The sequence below is a fragment of the Onychostruthus taczanowskii genome, unplaced genomic scaffold (assembly GCF_017590055.1).
Source record: "Onychostruthus taczanowskii isolate IOZ18803 unplaced genomic scaffold, ASM1759005v1 scaffold77, whole genome shotgun sequence".
NCBI classification, from domain to species: domain Eukaryota; kingdom Metazoa; phylum Chordata; class Aves; order Passeriformes; family Passeridae; genus Onychostruthus; species Onychostruthus taczanowskii.
This window is the reverse complement of record NW_024505561.1, coordinates 4,522,004-4,538,832: the sequence shown is the minus strand read 5'-3', so window position 1 is coordinate 4,538,832 and position 16,829 is coordinate 4,522,004. Positions and strand designations below refer to the sequence as shown.

At 40.8% G+C, this 16,829-nt stretch overlaps 1 protein-coding gene across 2 annotated transcripts in view; it reads right to left on the bottom strand.

Annotated features, from left to right (window-relative positions):
• CLYBL (citramalyl-CoA lyase) overlaps positions 1-16,829 on the bottom strand; it is a 167,102-nt gene that overhangs the window by 62,833 nt on the left and 87,440 nt on the right. For both annotated transcript variants that reach the window (XM_041423415.1, XM_041423416.1), the window contains exon 2: positions 15,351-15,540. In XM_041423415.1, the coding sequence (XP_041279349.1) occupies positions 15,351-15,540 (190 nt within the window). The remainder of the gene's footprint in view (positions 1-15,350; positions 15,541-16,829) is intronic.

Sequence of the window (16,829 nt, the reverse complement as noted above, 5' to 3'; positions counted from 1 at the left end):
GCAGGGTTAACTACCACTCTACACCAGGCTGATAAGGGCCTAACCCAGCCAGGGCTTGGATACTCCCAAGGAGAAAAGACAGACCAGTGCTGTGAACAACCTCTTTCAATATCTGACCACCTGCATGGCAAAGACTTTATTCCCTTTGTCTCCAGTCAGCACCTTCCTTCAGGCAGGCTGTGGCTGTTGATTCCAGCCAGTCTTTGGCCTTCCTCATTCTGTGCTTACATACCCAGGTAATATTTCTGCATTCCTCCTAGGTAGCCCATTCCTGCATCCATTTCCTGTATCCATTTCCTGTATGCTTCCTTTTTGTGTTTGAGTTAAATCAAGAGTTCCCTTTTCAGCAAGCTGGCCGTCTGCCATGCCTGCCTGTTCTTCCACCCTTCAGAAGATTTTTTTTGCATTTTGTGCAGATTGTCACTGAAGTCTGACTAGCCCTTATGAGCTTCCTTGCCTTCAGGGGAAGCTTAATGTGGAATCAGTTCTGTCTACCAGCTGAAGTCTTGTGTCCTTGCCTTCATCACTGCCTTCAGGATCATAAACTCCAGCATCTGACAGCTCCTGCAGCCAAAACTGCTATTGACTGACAGTTCATTTTCATTCAGGATTCCAGCAAAGCATCTCCTCTAGTTAGTTGCTCGGCATTTGCACCAAAAATTTGTCTTTCTTGCATTCCAGAAATCTGGGTTTCTTGTGACCCATCACATGCTCCTGTCAGTAGATTCTAGCATAGTTAAAGTTCTCCATGAGAGTCAGAAAGAATTTGAGATACTTCCTTCAATTGTTTAAAGAAATATTTGTCCACAGTCTCTCCTTCATCAGTCACCATCAAGGCATTCCTGTGTTCTGGCTTCCCCTCTGACTCTGATCCATCAGCTTTCAGTAAGCCTTTCACCCATGCCACCATGGACATGACCATTATTTCCTCCGTCCTAGCCGAGCCATTTTAAAATAAAAAGGCCATGGCTTATGTGCTTTGCATGTGTCTCTTGTCAGAGTCTGCTAGGCAAATTTTGATTGCTCAAGGGCCTAAGACAGAAAATATATGTCTGATAGCCTTGGCATGAAAGAGACAAGCCAACCAGAAGAAGACAGAAACATTGCTGAGTAGGCACAAAAGACTTTCAAGCACTTAAGAGCACATTCAGGGATTACCAGTGCGTCTAGGAATAGCACTCTTGAATGCAGCTGTCTAAAGTTAACTCAAGGCAATTATAACATGTTCCAGTGCTAAGGATGCTTCAAAATACCTGAAATTGTGAAGCTGCATGATGAAGTAAGAATAAAGTCTATTTTTCCTTATATCTATTGATTCTACCTGAGTAGAGAAGAAGACAGGACAAAACAACTGATATCATGATTTCATGATAATTACTCAGCACTGGTGAAGCTGCTCCTGAAATACAACCTCCAGCTTTGGCCACTTACACTGAGAGAGGTGTTGAGAGACTGTGGAAGGCAGTGAAGATGTGAGAAAGCTTTTGACACTGCTGCATAAAGCAACTTCAAAGGAAATGTGCTAATGCAACAAATGATCCCAAATGGAAGTTCTAGTTTCCCCTGCCAGATACACTCATCAGTAAAACAAAAAAAGACACAATTCTATAAATGCTCTGCTTCACTCAAGGAATTTGGGTTGATAGCTATAGCAGATTTACTACACATTCTAAGTTTACTAAGCACTTATGGAGTTCAGGGTGTAAGAAATCCACTTGTCTGGCTGACAAGGTAGGAACTTCCTGTGTGTATTTAAAAGGTAGCACAAGCTCTCTTCTCTTGAAGAGTGAGAGTAAAAAAAGGGCCTATAGGCAGCCCAATGTGAATCCCCAGGCAAGACTTCATTGAGCTGAGAGGCTGCTGCTTTGTTCCACTGCTCCTCAGCAGCACCTCATTTGCTTCCCTAGCATTTTCTCACATCCTGTCTTCCACTTACCAACTCTTGGACCACACTGGAAAAGAGCCTCCTTACCTCCAGCTACAGTGGACGCAACCAGCTCACAGATGTTGCCTCTGCCATTATCTGGACTTCCTGCCACTACCCATTAAATATGCACAACATACATTATTGTTATTATTATTATTATTATATTTTTTACCTTCATCTGCTTTCCAAGACTATATAGCTTTGACAGGTGAGACTTGTGGCTCTGTCCACCACTAGCAGCACAATGAAATTCCAGAGATTACATTAAAAAAAATAAATTAAAAGAAAAGGGGGGGAGGTCTCTGAGAGCCCTTGCTTATGGCAAAGAGCTGCTGCTCTTCCTGCAGGAAACATCACCCCCATGAAGTCATGAGCCATGCAATGTTTTGCTATGTAGCACCACACCTCAATGAAGAGGTGGATGTAGGAAGAGGTGATGTCTGATGACCAGGAATGGGAATTGCTGTCAGAGGCCAGAAGCCAGTTGCTCTTTCTGCTAGTTTCTGTCAATTCACATCAAGCCCTACTCAGAGGTTGCTCAGTGTACGAATCACCTCTAGCTACAAAATAAAGCATATGTGTGCAGGGCTGCTTGTAACAGCCTCAAGCACTGAAAACCACAACCCACCTTCTCATTTCTGGGCATTTCTTTTTCTTCTCAGCACTTCCACAGTACTTCATGGATGATAAGCAAATTTGACAACATGAAGCCAGATTCTGAGGTGAGGTGCCCTAGCTGGCAACGTTCAGGTGATGCTGTTGTTTTCCACATGTAGGCCCTGAACAAGCTCCTTTTCTACTCCAGAAAAACACATAGATACAAGAGTGCTGGGTGGCAGAGCCAGGCATCCTTCATCCCTTCCTCCCCATTCAATTACTTCTTTCACAGTCAGGCAGCACCCAGTCACAGCAGGCATAGGATCATCTGGAGGAAGGGCCTTCTGCTCAGTAAGCCAATTGCCCCCTTGCATCTCCATCTCTCTCTTCCAGAGACTGAAGGCAGATGATGAGTACCCAGTCAGGTGATGTGGCTGCAACTCCCTGATCATATAACAGTCTCATTCCACATAATCTTTCTTTATTTTTCATTTGACAGCTGCTTCCATATGAAAAATGGACAGCTAAGCCTATTGACCCAAGCTGAGGCAATAGACGAACATTTTAAAAACACCCTGTCTTACGGGCCAGGTCTGTATACCTTCCAACTCTGACAGCAAACCTGGAAACAAAATGCCATAGCACTGCTCATTATTTAAGGAGGAAGGAAAGATAGATCCTTTATCATGTGCTTCCGGGAGACATCAGGTTCATGTCCTTCCTGATGTGAGAAATCCCAGGCACATGTACCTCCATTTCTCTGAACGTTCTCAGCACCTCAGAGGGCTGTGGCAGTGGCTAAAAAATCCCCGTGTGCTTTAAAGCACCAAGCTTACGGTCTGTTGCATATGGAATAAAAGAACACATTTGGAGGACAGATTTTTGAAAAAGAGCCACGACAGAGGGCAAACAACTATCTCCTATTCCTATTAGGGCTCATTATCATTGGTGCAAAATGCACACAACAGGGTATAAATCTTGGTCCTGTTAATGCCAAATGATATGTGTTTTCCCTCTGAAATAATGGTTCCAAGGTTCTTCCTCATGGCACTGCCTTCAGAGGAGGATAGACAGTTTGGCCACTTAGATATTTCACACTCATTTGCAATTATTGACATTCTCTATTTTATAAGAAAGAAGAAATTTATGGGACAAGATGGAAGCCAAAAGAAGTTACCATAAAATCATAAATAAAACATAAACTGTACTGGGTCAACAACACTGAATATGATGTTGCAAAATCTAGAAGAAATTGTTTGTCATGTTTTTGTGACTGGTAGGTTTATTAAGTGGATTCTTCTTCGCTCTCCACACAGAAGATTACTAATTTCATTATTTCAGTGCTGCAACTGTGATTAAGTAAAGCCTTGGATTTTAACCACAGAACCTTTAAAATAATTTACAGGAGATGCATAATTCACAATTTTAAGTAACAAAAATTTTGTTCTGCAACTATAATGTGGACACATAATTGAAATATGACACGGTACATACCCTTATAGCTATTCAGTCTACGTATTGCAGGACAAGCAAGTTCATTGTCCCACTCATCCCCTGTTCCACTGCCTACAGCAACTGTCCCAGAACTGTTCATCATAGTGTGTAAGGAGAACTTCATCAGGGTCTCAGTGAAACACCTTGATGGGCCTTTCAGCAAAGGGATGAGTGTTTCTTCTGCACTGCTGTCAATCTTCCTACAGCTGGAATGCAGAGGCAGCCTCCCAGGACAGGAGAAGGCCTCTGTGGCTGTCCCATGCTCTTTTGGATAAGTGAGAATTAGCCACAAGGCACATACAAATCAATGTGTGGGTTATATTTGAATTATCAATTGTGGTATCTCTTCCTACTCAGTGTATTTCCTTTGTATTTGAGGCAGAACATGACCACTCCCAGATTTCCCCTCATGCATATTTCACTCCATTTTTCCCTCCTGCACTATTTGTGCCATTTATCTTGTCCTATATTCACTTTCTTTTTTTCCCTACTTTTGGGAAAAGAATCTAATATCCCTGTAGCATTAGTTTTTCTTTGTTAATGTCAAAAAATGTTAATCCGTGAAGACTTGCTTCCTAGATAATGTTAATTCAGCTGCCAGTTTTATAATAGGATTATGCTTTCCAGGATTTAAAAATCCCACTTGTTAGCTACAAAACAGACTTCTACTAACAGCTATAAAATCTAATTTAATCCCTATTGGCATTAACTAAATAGCTGAGGTATAATTTCTGTCTAGCTGCACTTAACACCCTGCTATTGCCATAAATATATAAAATTCCCTTTGAAGTTATAAAAGAAACTGTTTGGTAGGATAAACAGGGTCTCGTGAGTCCAATCATATGTTATCTCCAAGGCATAACAAATGTTGTTTACATATTGTAAGGATTTTGTGGACAGCATATTTAAATAGATTCATCCATGTTTACATGTATTAATTTGCCCTTTTTCTCAAGAAAATGCATACTAAATTATGATCTATAAATATTCTATTTAAAAATAATTGGTTAATGAGTGGAAGATTTGGTCTGTGTGGAATCAAAGCTTAAAATGTAACCAAATAACCTGACTAAACGGGAAGAAAATACCAATTTGTTCCACATATCCCCTTTTAATGCACAATCGTATTGTGAAACCTTAGAAGATAGAGTTATCTTAAGTCTGGCATAGGAGCACCTATTTTGAGGCAATCTAGCAAGAGGCTGTAACAAATAAGGAGGCAAGAATGAGCAAGTCATAGTTTATAATCATCCTAAAATGAACAGCCAGAGTCTTTATAACCATTTGCTCCCAAATGAGGAACAACACAGGGATTTATGGTCTTCTGGAGCTCAGTGATCAAAATAAAGAAAAGTATTTATAATTATTTTCTCCCAGTCTTGAAATAACTGGTAAGTACATTGTTCTGGAGAGGGTATCCCTACTGCATTGCAGTGAAAGAAGGATTGCAAAAGAGCCATTACAGCGATCCACGGTAGGCAGCACTATGTTATGCAGGAGGTAAAGCAGCAATCTCAGAGCAACCAAGCTGCCCTAAAGATAGAAATTGTTAGTCAGACTCATAAAACACTAGAATTTCATTTATGCTTTCAAAAAGATGCAAAATGCTGATCAGCTCCACAGTCAGCTTATCAATTTCCTTATTGATAGACAAAAAGGCAGTTCACTTTGTGATATTACAGCCAAAAAGAAAGATGAGCAACCTCAGCAAAGCAGCTGATATTAACATCCAAATCTGTAGCAGGCTGGATTTGCAGACATGTGCACTTGTTTTTGGAGAGTTATACACTATGGACAGCACATTTAGATATGCTAACAACTGCACATGCTCCACACAGCTATAAAAACCACTGTCCAAACAGCAACTTTTCAAATGCAGCAGGATGTTTTGACTTACCCATAAAAATAAAAAAAAAAAAAAATGGTAAGTTTTTCACTTCTTTGTAAAAGAATTTCTTGCTTGGACCCCAAATTCTGGGCATGGCAATGTGTAACCTAAGGAAGCATTAAAAGCTTTCATGTCCTTGGAACCTACTGCATACTGTGGAGCCAGCAGAGCTGTGCAGGTTTAGATGGGAATTAAAAAGTGCATATAGCTCCTAATGCTCCATCCCCACTTGTGGCTTTTACGACAGGGACTAGAAAAATTGCAATACTTGCATATTGTGCTGTATTCTGTATGTGTGGGTACACTAGATTTGTGGCTCTGGATGCCCTCCACTGTCAGTGAGCCAGAGATTTTGGGTATCAACTTGTTCCATGAAAGTGTATTCTTTTGGTGTATAAAGCACAGCTTTACAATCTTTCACAATTTGGAGAAGAAAGTAATACACAGAATATGTAAAAACCAGGGCTTTAGGAAATCATAATCCATGTGTTTTGTCTTCTGTTGAACAGAGATAAATTGCTCCACTTTAAGTTAAAGGGATGTCATGGCATGGGTTTGATTCACGGTGGAAATAAAAGGCTGGTTTTAGATGGTTCTATGCTTATTTCACAACCAGCACAGTTCACGTGACTTCAATTCAATATATGCTGGTGTATAGGAGGAAGAGGATCAAACTCCCTAAGGGCTTAAGTCTGAGTTACTAATTTAGACACAAATGTCCTTAATTCATGAAATGTGAAATGTTATCTGAATAAGGACAGCAGAATCCATAGCATGTCAGTATAGTGGACTCCTTTTCATACAGTGGAAGGAAATAAGGCTTTTGCACAGGTACTGGTGGTTTAGTTCCCACCACTAGGATCCTTTTATCAGGTCTCCAGAAGAATAGTAGATGAACCCAAAGACACAGACATTAAACATCATGATTTTTTGGGTATCTTGTCAGCTGACACCTGCTAAGATTCCCAAGCCTAGCCATGACAACACACACCTTCACCTTCATCTGCAACTTCCACATATGGTTGTGATGTTTCTCCACCTGACATCAAAAATTCTTTTGTCTTACCCAGCATCTCACCACATTTCCTTGTTTTGCTACCTAATAACACTACTAAACCCCAGGTGAAGAGGTATTGCTTAAACAGTTTGGTAAAATAAACCACAGATTTCCTCATAATCTTCTGAGTATCTCTGAGGTTCTTCCCACGCTTCAGTGGGACAGGTCCAGCTTTGATGGTGCCAATGCATTGGGAAAAGTACCATGCATTTCCATCTTTCCTTCCCTACCTATCTTGCCCAAATCAGACCACAGGGCCACATGTGACCATAGAGATGCCTTGTAGACAAGTTTACCAAAGAGGGCAAGGGCTGTATTCTCTGTGTGTCCTACCACTTTCTGGTCCATGTCCCTGTTAATGAGAGTCTCTGGGTTTCCTCACGCTTCACTCGCCACTCTGTTTTTGAAGTGTAGGCCTTGCAATGAGGAAGAATAAGCAGGGTGGACTACTGGCTATGAGCACAATGGAATCTGAAGTTCAAGACTAGCTTTCAAGATTAATTGCAATAGAAACTTGGATACACAAAAACTTTTCAATGCCTGCTCATTGCCAACAAAAAAAAGCAAAGGAGATCTGGAGCAGTGTTAAGTGCTGAGTACCCCTGTGAGTAAAACAGGGGCAGTACCTTTATAATTTCCTCACCCCACTGGAGCCCTCACAACACAACACACACAACACAACACAACACAGAACATGGCTTTGCATATAAAAAATGTGCTCAAATTTGATCCCACAAATTGTTTCTCAGCTACCCGTGTAAACTGAATTTCTTAGTATTAGCTTGGTTTTCTGTGGCACGCTTGAAACTCAACAGTTTCAAACTAAATGATAGGTGCTCAATGGCTGTGTGGCCAGGTCCTTCCTGCTACGAGAACAGATGAAATATTGAAGCTTGATCCAGAAATGTGCAGCAACCCATTTTAGTCCTGCAGTTAGCCTTTAGTACCCAGGTGTGCTGATGTGCCTGCAGACAGTTGACTACACAAAAAAAGTGAACGATTGTGGCTTACAAGTCCATGCAAATATAAAATGTATGTTTTAAAATATTTTACCAGGTCTATTAATTTATTCCTCCCTGAAAACCCCATTAATACTGAGCCAAGACATTTTCCCTAAGTTTCTAGACACCATTCTGTCAGCAGTAATAGTTACATCAGTACATGTCCAAGTCAAACTTAATTGGATACATCTGAATCAGTGGAAAAGAAATAACTGGCAATTCAAAGGCTCTGCTCGAAGAGAAACAGGCATTACTGAGCTCATTAAGAAGAAAATTGCTGAATATTGCGATCTCCTTATGAATCCTCAAATCTTTATGTAAGGAAGATGATTGGCTTGTAGAGTAAAACAATAGGAACAAAAACTTTTATTGTCACAGTCAGTACTCAGGAGTGGCAGTTCTTCCAGGACCATGGTGGGATTAATGAGGAAATGAAAACACTTTACAACTTTCATAAAAATGTATATTCATCAGAACTCTTCAAGGATCAAAAAGGCCTCGCAGAGTTTCACCGTACAGTTGAGCTCCCCTACAATAAACCAGAGAGACTTTTGGACTCCCCAATTCCTACAGAAGAAATTTCCCATGCTACTCAGACTTTTAATAATGGCAAGCCAGTGGGGAAAGCAGCATTCCCATTTTAATTTTGTGCATCTTTTGAAAAGAAGTCACCCTACTATGCGCCTGTGTACATTTAATCATTCTCTACACACTTTATCAGCAAGGCTTCTCCCTGTAGGAGGAATACAATTAGGTACAGTACTAATTTATTATAAATAAAGCAAAGACCTGGTAAAATAACCTAGTTATCAATGTTTCATGCAACTGTGCCTATGAAGTACTAGCTAACAGTCTCACTATGAGCCTAGAGAAAAACCTGCAGCATTGATAAATCCTAACCAACATGGCTTTTTTTTAAAAAAAAAAGGAGAAAAAAAAAAAAAAAAAGAGATTATCATCATATAATACAGGAAAACTGTTGGGTTTAATTGAAGTAACTAGAGATTTATGGAAACCAACTGGAGCTTTCATCCACTAATACTATAAAATCCTTCAATAACATCCATAAGGAAATGCATCTCAACAAAGAAAGCCTCACTTTTTTTTGTATACCACGCTGACCCATTTCATGTATTTATCTCCACCCCCGAATTTAGCTGAAGTGTTGTTTTATATGCAAGAGCCTCTTGTCATCAATGATAAGGACTAAAAAGGTCAGGAGGTCTCAGATTAAGGGGAAAATGGTAGGCAAGGATGCCCTCTCTCTGGCGTGCTGTTTGTTCTGACCCCAGGATGAGATCACTAGAGAGATGGAGGAGGCATTCTCACAGGGAGAAATCTCCATAAAATCAGCATGTTTATGGATGATCTGCTCTTAACTGTAATGAACTAAGAGTCATCTCTTACATATGTGTTATTCATAATGGAACACTTTGAAAGGTGGCCAGGCTTTAATCCTATTTTTTAAAACAGACAATTCAAAACAATTAACTGATTTTTCCTTTTTCCATGACACAGCACAATGAATTTTTAAGTGGCTCCATGATGTTAGGTGGGAACATATTTATGCTATGATTCTGAGAGGACATGCTTCAGGTTAGTAAAATAGGTCCTTCCCTACAACTCCTCCTAACACAACAAAATTTCCCTTCTGCTGAAGAAACTGGGAAGAACAGGAGAGGGTCAGGAGCCACCGCTTCCCTCTCAAGGAAGGCACATGGGGAAAGGACAGAGCTGAGGCTTCCTCTTCCCCAGTTTCTCTTGCTTAAGTGCTGGAGGAGAAAGCAACGTTTTTGTAAAAGAGACAAAGCAACATAATGATGATTCACATTAAATAAAGCTTAGGAGATTAAACTCTAATCAGTCTGACATAATTTTATAATGAAGCCCTGAATATCAGTAATTTTTTATTGGATGAATGAGCTCAATATAGTTCCCGAGGATCAACAATACAATTTTCCTGTTTTCAAGTATTTTATGTTAGAGGAGTGCACAGACGTTTCTCAGCCATATGTACACTCCAAGGGATTGCTTTTACACCTCTGATACAAAAAAAACATGAGCAGAGGGAACGTGGGGCTTTGTTTTGATTCTTAATTATAACACCAGTGTTCCCCATGGAAAGAAAAGGCCAAATCCTATCACTTTCAAAATTTGCCTGAGAGAATTTTCAAAGGTCATCTTTGGCAGGAGGGACTGTGCTCTGCCTGGCCTGATGGCACACTGAAGGGAGCTGCAGAGTGCACCCAGGTTTTCAAAAACACCCTGCCGACCAAAAAACAAGATAAAACCACAAATAGCATTGGTTTGGAGGTATTAAAACTCTCCAAAACTCTTGCCAAGGACTCAGAAAGATATATAAAGGCTATAGTAGCAACCCCAACTGTTTTCTTGCTAGGCTGACCTGGCAGCTAACTCCTCCTGAATGCTCTAAAGAACAGCACCACCAAGACAGGATCCTGCTGGAAAAAATGCAGTTCTAGAAAACTCTCTTGTAAAGGTGGTAACTTTACATAACCCATGGGAACTAACTACAAAATCTCAGCTCACTGTGTCCTTGGAAAATGAATGCACTGACATGGAAATCTTCCTTACTCCAAGGAAGAAAGAATTTTTCCACCTGATAATGGATCCACCTGACCTACCAGCACAGAGAGTGATGCAGCTCTACAGAGGAAAGCTACAGCAGGGACTGCTGGCTTGGCTGAGAGCCCTTGAGACAGCTCAGCTCCTACACAGAGATCTTTCATAAGATGCAGTTCAGCTTGCTGGCTTATATGAATCATACAAGCATATCAATGCAGCCATTTTTAAAACCTTTTTATTTTTTGCAATCAAAATGAAAGCATATTCAGACCTTTTCCTGTGAAGAGCTGAAATAGATACAAGCTATTTTTGTCTCTAAGAGCATGATGCATTTGTGACATATCAACACTGCAATCTGTATTATTTCTAATTTTATAGGTTTAGAATTTTTATTTGAACTGTTCACTTCAAAATATCACCAAACCCATAATTCTGAGTAATTTCTTTAAAATGTACATGTACATCAGTGGCAAAGAAGTCCTATCTTTGTCTGTGAATAGTACCTCAGAGAAGGTAACTTCCCTTTACTAATATTCAATTGTTCCCACAACCAAAACTTAAATTACTTTTGTAGAAGTACCCAAAGTCTTACAGAGTCAGAAACCTTGAGAGGCAGCTGACAGTCTACATTATGTGGCACTATGCATCTGAACCTGTAAAAACAGCATGTGGATCCCCAGCCAGGATTAGAGAACAGCATGACTGGTAGGGTATGTTCAGCAAGACTTTCTTTTGTAAAAGAGATTTTCAGCAACACCAGCATATCTCCTTATCACCTTTCCTATTCCGAATATTTGAAACCCTCCTAGTGCTCTGCCTGGTTCCAAAGGTGTTGCAAAAGCCCCTGTGCTACTCGTACTAGGTCTAACCCTACTTTCCAGGTTAGTACTCAGCATACTAGAGCAACTTTGCTTATTTGCTATTTCTTCCTACTGGTTCTCCTCAGAAAACTCACTGAAATACTTTCTCCTTGTGAATGCTGTGACTTTTTTTTTTCTGGTTTTCTGATTTAGTGAAAATATCAGAGCGAAAATAAGATTTAAAAGAAGGGGAAAGAGATGACACCTGAAGTTGTGGTCAGTGCTGTAGTTCTTGAAGGTAAGAAATGAAGGCACTGAAATGGTAAGGAGATTAGGGTATGGGTATGGGTTCCCCCCTTTTGGTACTCTCTGTCAGCCATTAGAAAACATAATTGTGAAGGTAAGGCACAGGGAAAGAAATCTTTCAAAACTTCACAGAGAGAAAATACTGCATAGAAAATAGTTAAATATTTTTATTTTGTGGCCACAGCTTCAAAAGCTGCTACTGCAACCAAATGCACTTTTGCAAATGTTATCAGTTTCAGTAATAAGAAGCTCATCTTCCTCGTTTCCTTCTGAATGATCACGCCAATAGAGCTGCTGACATGCCAGATTATCGATCTGTCAAATTTTAACTTAATCCTAATATAAACACACAGCATCTTGTTAAAATAGACCCATTAGATGTGGTTTAAGCTTGCTGCCTGAACTTCATGCAAGTGAAGATCTGTAGACAGGCTAGTTTGGCCCAAGAGACTGTGAACCTTCAGTCAGGTCCTGGTTTTCCCCAAATTCAATATTTCTGCAGAAGTTTGAAGGAAGTCCATAAGTAGCATTTAAAGTAATATAAGACACAGCAATAAATAGTAAAATTCATCAGCACTATTTAAGAATAATGAATAAAGGACAGACTCAGCATTGCTGTGTTTCCTAGTGTTTTTTTTTCCCCTCAGTTTGAAATGACCCATTTGCAATGGGCCACTGAACACTGTACTTCAATGCATGTTCTTGACATATCTTTCACACAAAGTCTCCAAACACCTCATAAACATTAATAAATTAAGCTTCAAGAGCAATAGTAATTTCAGCTTCTCATTCATAGAACCTATGTCTCAAACTCTTCCTGACTATCTGTGGCAGATCTAAAAATGAAATTCAAATTTCCAATCACTTTGAATTAGGCTTCTCTACTAAATCATGTAATCACAGAGTCTAATTCAGGTTGGAAGAGATCTCAGGAGACCACCTCAAAGCAGCACTAACTACTGCTCAACTCCAGGCCAATCACAGCCTCATCCAGCCAAGGCTTGAATACCCTCAGGGAGGGAGGATACGCCACCAATGGACAATTTCTTCAGTCTCTGACCACCTGCATGGGCAAGATATTTTTCCCTTGTCTTGTTTTTTTCTTTTGTCTTCCCCATGTTTTCCCCATTTCTCCAGTCAGCATCTCCCCTCACGCCTCCCCTCAGCATCCCCTCCCTTTTTTTCCTTTTTGCCTTTGCCAGCGCCCAGAATTATTCCTTTTCCTTTTCCATTTCTGAGCTCCTCTGAGAAGAGTCTGGCTCTGCACCCATTCAGCTCCCCTCAGGAAGCAAAGTGTCCATCAAGACCCAACTCAGCCATCTCTTCTCCGGGATGAAGGAACTCAGACCCTCAGCCTCTCCTCCTGTGCCGTGATCAGCCTGATGACCCTTCATGGGCTCCTTCCCACTGGGCAGCCTCTCTCTTGTCCTGGGATCCACAGCTTGGCACAGGGACTCCACAAAGACACTGTCAAAATCAAGTGGAGGAGAAGGACCCCTTCCCTGGAGCTGCTGGGTGCAGCTGTGCCAGCATGGCCCTGGGGGATGCTCGGTGCTGCAAGGACACACCAGTGACCCTGTGCAGCTTGTTGTACAACTGCACCCAGGGCCTTTTGGGCAGAGGTGCCTTTCTCCAGGCTTCAGGAACATCCCCCAGCCTTGACCTTTCAGTGATGACAGACAGCAGCTTCCTGATGACACACAGCAGCTCCCTGAGAGGCCTCCAGAGTGTCCTGTCTGGTCTCACAGACCAGCTTATTTAAATAGACCCTAACTCCATCCTCCCCTACTGTGGCTGCTCCCTCCCTCCCCAGTTTTGCTTCTAGGCCTGAGACTGGGCAGACTCTGACAGTAAAGCCTGCAGTTTCTGGAGCAGTGCATCCACTTGACTGATTTTTATTCTCATTTTTCCTGCTGATACACTTGTAGTAGCCATTTTTGCTGTCCTGCTCTTCCCTTACCAGTTTTGATTCCAGACAAGCTCTGAACTTCCTCATTCTGCTCCTACGAGCCTGGACCACACTTTCTGTTGCTTCTTGGTAGCTTGTCTCCACTTTTACCTCCTGTTTTCTTTTTGCATTTAAGCTGAGGCAATGGCTCATCTGTCATCTCAAGTTTCCATTACCAATTTTCCCCTTAATTTCCTTGAAATCTTACACCCAATGGCACAACTTCACTTTAACAGAGCTAGAATTTTACCACCCTTGAGAAATTCCTACTGTCAACCTTGTCATCTTGATCATAAAATTTTGTTTTTCTGTCATTGTTTATTACAAATAAATGTTCATGCTATAAATTATTTTATATAATTAAGCTGCACCTAAAAATACTTCTATTTGATACACAACAACATCTTGTATCATCTTACAGCAGCAGCCTCTGAAATGTGATGAAACAATACTAATTCACTGTGACAGGAGATATAATCCTAGTCTTTCAACACAGAATTTTAGCAACTGAAAAATGTTTTCCAATCATCTTCAGCAGCACACAGGAACATCCAGCAGTGCTACTTTCACTTTTCAGAATTAAAATAGGTACATGCAAACTCTGTAAATTTTTTCTTTTCCAACATACCTGTAAAGAGCTGAATGTTAAAGACAGCACTATCCAAAAGAGTCCTTCTGGAAAGCATTAACTCACAAGAAAAAGAAAACAATAAATTTCATCCGCATTTTTGAGAGGACATGGGAAAATTTTCAAGCCTGTTTTCCTAACTTTCTGGGCAAGATATTTATATACCTATAAATAGATATTACATACCTCAAACCCTAAACAGTGCTTGCTGTAGTCTGAAGCATGGAGACACAGTTAGGAAAACCAACAAATATGAAAATAATTTGATAGCAAACTTACATTCCTGTTGAGAAATAGCTTTCATTAGGAAACATTTGCACCAATTTTTTGTATACATTGTTTAAAATGGCTGACTTGGCAGTTATGTTTAAGGTTGGACTCAGTGATCTTAAAGGTCTTTTCCAATGATTCTATGGTTCTAAGATGTGGAACATACTAAAATGGTTACTTCCATATATTAAAAAAAAAAAATTGTTTGCAAGCAAAACTGAATGCATGCTAGATCATTCTCTCTTTTTCCACAGTTTAATGTCAACAAAAACTTGGCACAGGTACTTGACACACCTACATCCATCTCCCACTCTGCTCTCCATCCCCATTCCAAACACTGATATGCTCAGAATCTAACTTCTCCTTCCTTGAGAAACATCCCTAACAGCATTACCTCCCAAAATTTCAGGAAGTATACCTTTCCAAACACCCCAAGGCTTACACACCAAACAGACTCACAATCTGAAGTTGCTTTTATTTCAATAACAAACTGCCCACCTGGTGATTCTGAACTAATGCTTCCTTTCTCACTTACAGACTGTTTCTTCCTCTTCCCTAAGAAATATGTTGCAATAATAACAGTATCTCCCACTCTTCTGTGATGACAGCTTATGCCCAGTTCTGTATTCCTGCAAAACTCCCTCCCCGCTTACTCACACGGGATCTCTTTGAGTTCTGGGAAAGCAGATTTTCCCAACGCCTTCACAAAGCCTATCACTGTGACATTACTCTGTATATCTTAAGAGTTATCTTTGTCTTTCCGGTTGTCACTTCCTCAAGGCAAAGGCAATGTTTTTCCACAAGTTCTCTTTAGTGCTGATTATATCACACAGATAATTTTTAATTACCTTTCTGTTCAGAGCCACACCATCTTCACAGTCCAACACTGCACAATCTACATTCAGTGATGGGATTTTTTTTATCTTCTTTTCATCATCCGCAGGTACATAGAGCACAGCCCGTCTGGGAACATACTTGTGTGATGATGTAAAGCGATAGCTAAGCTTAAGAACACCAGCTGGCAGAGGAGAATCCACCCTGTAAAGGATATTGTTGAAATTAGACTATTGGCAGCAATGCTGTAAATCATACTTGACTGTATTTTAAAAGCAAAATATTCCTATCTAAGATAGTGGCTGGTTTTGGGCTACTTACATATTTTTTCCTTTTGGAAGAGACAAGTTAGGAAGATATCAGTATTACAGTTAATTACCATATAAAACTCCAAAACCACTGTGTTCAATAGAAGTTGTAAACTTAATCATATTTGCAGACCTGCCAGGGCTGAGGTTTATCCATGCAGCTTTAATTACACTGCCTATTCTGGGTGCTACAGCAAGTATGAAATACAGAAGGGTGGTGGCTGGTTTTTTTCCCCTGTCATAGGACTCCTCTGTAGGATGCAGACTGTGCTGGGAATGGTTCAGGACTGCTTTGGGGAGGAGACTGCTATCTGCCACATTTCCTCCAGGAGCTGGATGCCATGCTGTGAATGAAGCAGGGGTGCTGGTTAAAACAAACACAGGTTTGTGAAGTTCATTTTGCAACCGTAGCGTTATATCAACAAGTGTATTTGCATGCAAATTTTAAATAAGCAAGATGGATGAAGGGGGAAATTAAGAAAAAAGAATGAAAACCCCATCTAGTGTGGAACCTTGCTATTCTCTCCAGACCTTCACATCCACAGCACAGACTTCCATTGAAAGAGTGCATAAACCCAGCAGTATCAGCAGCACTTTTTGGGCTGTGATGTCTGTTTAAATTTGTAAATTCTTTGTGCACCACACATCAGTGCAGGTGTGAGCCTTTGGTGCCACGTGGCTTGAGAGGATAACATCCCTGTGGCCCGTAGGTGTGAGGTGTGGGGTGGTCTCAATATTCCTGGCGAGGGCCCAGCTAACTTGCTCCAGGCAGGAGCGGGGTTAGTGCACTTGGAGGCTGTGGGACTGCCGGAGGAGGCTGCTCTTGAGTGCTGTGGGGAGCTTGCTTTGCTCCATAATTACAAGCACAGAGAAACAAATTATAGAGGGTGCCACTGTGTTTCTTGGCCTTCCAAAAAAAAACAAACCCTTGCCTGCTCCTGTTCCTCCCCACTGCATGCTGTACCCCCCAGGCCTATTCTGCTACATCAAAGATGAGGACAAAATAATACAATTTACCTTCATACTAAGCACAAGGCACTTACACCACAAAATAATCCTACCATATAGCACCATTATGCATTATCATGTATATTATTCAGCACTTTGAATAATGCAAAGCTTTCCTAGCACCATGCTGAACACGTCATTATCACATCATGTCAGGGACCCATGCATTTTCCTGTG